Here is a 6,440-nt window from a genome sequence, read left to right as displayed (position 1 = left end):
CGGGCCGGGGGAGCACCGGTGGGGATTTGGGGAAGGGACGGGAAGAGGCCGCCGCCGCCGCGCCGCCGCCTCCCCGCCGGCCGCACATGGTGCGTCCCTGCTGCCGGGCTTCCTGTCGCAGGCGAGCGGCGGCTCCCTGCCTCCGCCGGCAGCCGCCGCCTGCGCCAACTGCGTAGGACGGCCGCCCTGTACGCCAAGTGCGCCAGCGCGGCGATGGAGCGAAGCGAGGCGGCCGCCTACGCTGGATGCGTAGCGCTGCGCTGCGTACGCCAGGAGCGCAGGCGAGGCCCCGCCTCTCGCAGCGTGCGCAGGAAGCGGCGGGCGGGGCGGGGGATGAGTGTGCGGTTTTGAGGGAGCGGCAGGTTCCGGCCCCGCGGGACGCACGGGCCGCAGCCATGAGCTATGATCGAGCTATCACCGTCTTCTCCCCGGACGGGCACCTCTTCCAGGTGGAGTACGCGCAGGAGGCGGTCAAGAAGGGCTCCACGGCGGTGAGTGAGAGCGGCGGCTGCCCCGGGCCGATCGCTGAGGGAAGGGCCGCAGCGGGGCCTGCGCCTCGCCCGTCACCGAGCGGGCTGCTGGGGGTGAGGCCGCACAGGAGATGCCCTGAGGCGTTCGGGCTGAATCCTGGGGTTGGAGCTGCTTTAAACAGCGCCGGTTTCCTCAGTGGGGGCCGTGATTCTGTCAGGGTCCGGCTCAGGCTGTGGGTTTTGGGGGGAAAAGTCGGAAGTTTTGTGCACTAAGCACGAAACGTGAGGCCTGAGGCAGGCACCGCATCCTGACAGCCCTGCCCTGTCCCCCCGGCAAGGCCGCGGTGGGCCAGCGGCCTCCGAGGGGAGGAAGCTGCTGCGGAGCCCAGGACGGCGCTGGTCCTGGTCTGTTGCTCTGTGCTTGCGCACATGCGGGTCACCAGTGGACTGGGAAACGTGTCAGTAAAAGCACACACAAGTAACTTTATGGCTCCCAGCTTTCACCTGTCCCGAGGTTTTGCTCAATTAGGGTTTTTTTTAATCATTTGGGGAGAAAAAAAGAAGTATTCATTTCCAAATAACAAAATACCCAGAAGAAAATATACTGTCTATGGGGTGGAATAAATCTAATGACATTTAGTGCTAAAGAGGCGGCCTTCTTTATCTCACAGAAATGAAAAACACTGTAAAAGTGGAGCAGACTTCAGCTATAATCAACCTCTGTCTCTCTTGTTGAGTAGCTGGTTGGAAATGTCTGTAACACACTGACAGCCATCCCATAAGGAAAAATTCCCATCACCCCTTAGAGAACCAGTGGGAATGAGTGAGAAAGACCAAGGGTTTCTTTTGTCCCAGATGCTGGAAAAGGTATATTCAAAGTATGGAATAGGACATAGAATCAAGGAACAGTCAGGGTTGGAAAGGACCTTAAGATCATCCAGTTCCAACCCCTCTGCCATGGGCAGGGACACCTCACACTAAACCATGGCACGCAAGACTGTGTTCAACCTGGCCTTGAACACTGCCAGGGATGGAGCATCCACATGCTGCCATGAAGGCAGCAAACTTCTGGCAGGCTGCTCATCAGGTTTTACTTGCTCTGACCTTCAGTGTTGTGGGGTCTGCCTTGAGCAGTACCAATGGAACAGTTGTAGCAGTAGTTTTGTTGATCCTACTTCTGTGGCTGCACAAACACCCAGGCTGCTCTTGGGAAGGTGGGGTTGGTGACAGGAGTGGGATTGTATTTCTGAGAGCCACACTCATTTAAATGGTAGTAACTGATTGTAAAACTGCACCCTGGAATCCACTGCAGGTTTTGTAACATCAGCCCTTTCCCCAGGTTGTGGCAATAGGAAATAAAATACTGGTTTCAAGCTGAAATAACATTTACAGAGTGAGTTTTGTGTGTTCTGGGTTTTCCTACTAATGTCAATGCTCACCGAGTTTTGGGGCCTTAATAGCTTAACTCCTTTTAATTCATTGAAGGTTGGAGTAAGAGGGAAGGATATTGTTGTTCTTGGTGTGGAAAAGAAGTCTGTGGCAAAACTGCAGGATGAAAGGACTGTGCGGAAGATCTGTGCTCTTGATGACAATGTCTGCATGGCTTTTGCAGGTACATGCTCCCCTCAGGGGGTTTGGAACACTTACCATAAGTGGCTGAGAACTGTGGGAGGGAATACGGTTCCACTGTTGCTTATTCTTTGTAAAATAAGAGTAGTCTACTGTATGGATGAATATATAGAGAGATAGTGATCTAATGAGGGGAAATACATGTTAAAGTTCAACCAGGCATGCTTTGCTGTGCACACTGCTTTTAGCTGGGGTGCTGCATAAGAAATAAAGCCAGTGTGTGTGTGAGAACTGAGCTTGCTTTGCCTAGTGCTGTTGCTCTGTCAGTAGCATTGCCATCACCTGGCTCAGAATTGTGTGTGTTCCATAAAACTCACAAATACGAAAGCTGTGAACCCACCCCTCTGCTTGTTTTGGTGCATTGGGCTCTGTCTGTTGCCTTACAACTGCAGCAAACCTGAGGAAGTGTGATCTCATTTGCTTTTTCCATTGCTGTCACACTGACCTCGAGAGCCTTTTGAGGCAACACGAGTTGTGTTTGTGCAGGATGAGTCTGAGAATGCTCTGTCGTTTCAGGGCTGACAGCTGATGCCAGAATAGTTATAAATAGAGCTCGGGTGGAGTGTCAGAGCCACAGGCTGACAGTGGAGGATCCCGTCACCGTGGAGTACATCACACGCTACATTGCCAGTCTGAAACAGGTACGTTGGACCCCACTGGGATGCTTCAAGATACATCCTGATGAACAGAGCTCCAAACTTAAGTATGTCCCTGCCTTGTTGTACTCAGCTGGTCAAAATCAGCACAACAAAACATGTTTATTGGAAGTAGGGGTGTAGTAATAGAACAGGAGGAGTGATGACTGACTGGGTTCTCTTCCAAGATGAAGAAGCTAATTAGCACTTGTGAGTTCTTACAATGACTTGTGATATCATCAAGAGGGCTCTGCTGATCCACAGCTCTATCTCGCCCTCATAACAACGGAGCTGTGTTATTGTCAGAATGTTTTCATGGCTCCTGTTCATTTTTCCTCCTACTAAGCCACTGCAGGGAGGGATGAGGGGAGCAAATCAGTGCAGTACTGAGTATGGTTTATGGTTAATGTTAATTCAAATTCATTACAGCATCAAAACCTGCCCAACTGTGCTCTGTGATAAATTGTGTGTTTAGTGTGTATTAAACTGCTCTGTCTGCCCCTCAGCAACACCCAGCAGCCAGGGGAGCTTCTCAAGAAATCTGGAGAGGGATTTTACAAGGGCCTGTAGGGACAGGCCCAGGGGAATGGCTTTAACCTGCCCGAGGGGAGACTGAGCTGAGCTCTTAGGCAGAAGCTGTTCCCTATGAGGGTGCTGAGGCGCTGGCACAGGGTGCCCAGAGAAGCTGTGGCTGCCCCATCCCTGGCAGTGTTCAAGGCCAGGTTGGACACAGGGGCTTGGAGCAACCTGCTCCAATAGAAGTCCCTACCTGTGGCAGGGGGCCAGAACTGGATGAACATTAAGGTCCCTTCAACCCAAACCAGTCTGGGATTTTAATTTTAGCAGGTAGATTGGTAAGAGCCTGCTAAAAATACTTCTAGTGTTTTTTCTGGTTCATCTCCAGTGTCTGCTTCCACTCTCACAATGGTTTTAGAACTGCTTCTGAAGTAAGTCTCTTCTCTTTGCTCAGAGATACACACAGAGCAACGGGCGCAGACCCTTTGGCATCTCTGCTCTTATCGTGGGCTTTGACTTTGATGGGACCCCACGGCTGTACCAGACCGATCCCTCTGGCACATACCATGCTTGGAAGGTGAGTTGGTTCTGCTTCTTGGGGAGATGGGGTGGAGTATTTGTGAGCTAATGTCCCCTTTAAAGAGGGACTGATGTAGGAAGGAGATATCACTGATCAGATGGGGGTGGCTCACAGCTGGAGTGATCCTTAATGATCAGATTGGCTTTGAATGGCAGCTGCAGGTGAGCTTTATGGGGACCTCTTGTCCTGTTTGCAACAGAAAAACCCCAAACCCACCACAAGTGTGTTTGTGTGTGACGTGGGAACTTACACATTCAGTCTCCTGAAGAATAGATGGGGATCACAGAATGGCTTGAGACTATGTAACTGTACAACTCTTACTGCTTGCTCTACTCTGTCAGTGAGGCTTTCCATGAACTTCCATTGTCTTTCCCTCCCTCAATGTTTCCAGGCCAATGCCATTGGCAGAGGAGCCAAATCCGTGCGTGAATTCCTGGAGAAAAACTACACTGATGAAGCCATTGAAACAGATGATCTCACCATCAAGCTTGTCATCAAGGCGCTTCTTGAGGTGTGTCCCTTTCACATCCCTTCACTGACTTCTCCCTGTATGGCTGCACTGACTTCTTCAGTGGGAATACAGGAAAATCTCTGTGCATGTCACAGCAGAGAACCATAGCAGGATCTGTGAAGCTGTTCCTTGTGGAATTAAATTCCAGGTTCAGAGTATTTGAGTAACAGTTTCCGTAGTTTACATGGAATTTACTGGCAGTTTTCTGGGGAGGAAACCAGGCTTCAGTTCTGGGCATTCAACCAAATGCACCACGCAGGTGCTGCACCACAGGCAGAGCATTTTACTTGTGGATTGAAACAACAGCAAGTAGCAGGAGGTTGATGGTGGCAGTGGGGGCTCCTGCCTGCTCCCAGAAGGAAGACCCTTACTTTTGTAGAGCTGCACTGCTGCTGGAGCAGAGAATATAGAGCCAGTGAGGGGAATACTCCCCCTCTGTAGCTATTCTGACCCGGAAGGGGGTTGTTGGGAGCGTGTCCATTCACTAACTCTAACACTGACCCACTCTCTAAGGTGGTGCAGTCGGGAGGAAAGAACATCGAGCTGGCAGTCATGAGGCGGGAGCAGCCACTGAAGGTGAGTGAGGCCCTTGTTTTGCTCTTCTCCCTCCCCACTGTTCTTGTTGAGCTGCGTTAACCTCCACCCCCTCACCTCGCATCCTGTCCTGGGCAGAGCTTGTGTCTGTCCTTGGTGGCTAAGGAATGTTGTGTCTGCACAAGGTACCTGTATCTGGATGAATCCCAGCTAACTTGTTCTGTGTGAGAGCTAGAGTTGCTGAAACAAAGAGCCCTGAGCTGTGCTAGGATCCTGAGGGTCTCCTGTGTTCCTGTCCTAGATCCTGAACCCTGAGGAGATAGAGAAGTATGTTGCTGAAATTGAAAAAGAAAAGGAAGAAAATGAGAAGAAAAAGCAGAAGAAAACAACATGATGGATGAAGGTCAATGGCTCAGCTGCTGCTTTTTCACTGAAGCAATGGGTTATTCTGTATAGACCATTGGTGTAGGCATTCCACTTGTCCATACTCTGCCCCTTGGGAGACCTACAATAAACCTACCGGGTGTTTTTTTTAAAGCTCTTAGTTTGGAATTGTCCATTCCTCGGGTTTTCCTTCCCTGGGAGTGGTTGGTGGCTGCAGACCAGCACCAGTGACCCATTAAAGGAAAAAGGCTTTGGCTGCAGTTTTCCTGGGTCACTTAATTCTGTTAATGGTTGTTCCCTGCACCCTCTCAGTTATCAGTGGCTGGCTCAAGGGCTGGGTTAAAGCAGCAGCAGAACAGAAGCTGTGTGGAATTGTGCCTTTTTTTCCCCTAATGCATCTTCAGATGTAGAGAGCGAGGCTCTGGCCCCAAGCCCCATGCCAGGGGGTGGTGGTTTCCCTCTGGAGGGCAGCACAGGTGGGTAGAGGGGGTGCAGTATGAACTGGCTGCACAGGCCCCTTTGCACAGTGTGGTACAGGATCTGGTATTGGCTTGTAGTGGCTGTGTGACTTCTCTGGTTCCCAATGAGGAGTTGCTGATGGGATTGACTACTGGGGAGTAACAGACTGGTGGCATCCCACAGCTAAACATGACAATGCTGTTAAGCTGTAAATGCAGCAGAGCCCTGGGGCCAGCAGGAACAGGCCTAGCAGAAAAAGGCTCATTCCTTGTGAAGGGCTCCCAGTCAGTGAGCTGAGCTACAGCCACAAGTCCCCTCACTGTTCCCATGCACCAGTGACCTAGGTAAAGCTCAGCTTGGACACAGCCACAGTGCAGCAGCTTCCACAGCATCAGAAACAGCAACTCTGGTTCCTGTATTGGAGCTGAGGATTTGCTGTAGAAACAAGGTGAACAACTGCCTTGAAAACAAACAAGAGGCCTTAGTACAGAGAAGCTAACAGCAACTTCTCATTTTGCCAAAGCCACCTTGGACAAGTCACTTAGTGACAGGACATCCCATCCTTATGCTTCTCATCACATTGGCTGTTGCACCAGCTGAGAAATGGGAGGCTTCCGGGTCAGCTGCCTGGTATAGCCCTGTTGGGCTGGTGCAAGCCCAGACACTGAACCCATCTGTGGCCACTGACCAGTAGCACTGCCACCCAAACCAAGCCCCAGCCA

General features: G+C 51.3%; 1 protein-coding gene across 1 annotated transcript; it reads left to right on the top strand.

Annotated features, from left to right (window-relative positions):
* Positions 1–322: 322 nt before the first annotated feature.
* On the top strand, positions 323–5,412 carry PSMA7 (proteasome 20S subunit alpha 7). Its single transcript, XM_005146773.4, has 7 exons — positions 323–491; positions 1,956–2,082; positions 2,616–2,740; positions 3,705–3,827; positions 4,222–4,341; positions 4,855–4,917; positions 5,177–5,412. Exons 1-7 carry the CDS (start codon positions 396–398, stop codon positions 5,267–5,269), a joined length of 747 nt encoding a protein of 248 aa, XP_005146830.1. The 5' UTR covers positions 323–395; the 3' UTR covers positions 5,270–5,412.
* The last annotated feature ends 1,028 nt before the right edge of the window (positions 5,413–6,440 follow it).

The sequence above is a fragment of the Melopsittacus undulatus genome, chromosome 10 (assembly GCF_012275295.1).
Source record: "Melopsittacus undulatus isolate bMelUnd1 chromosome 10, bMelUnd1.mat.Z, whole genome shotgun sequence".
NCBI lineage: Eukaryota > Metazoa > Chordata > Aves > Psittaciformes > Psittaculidae > Melopsittacus > Melopsittacus undulatus.
This window is presented reverse-complemented; position numbering and strand designations above follow the sequence as displayed.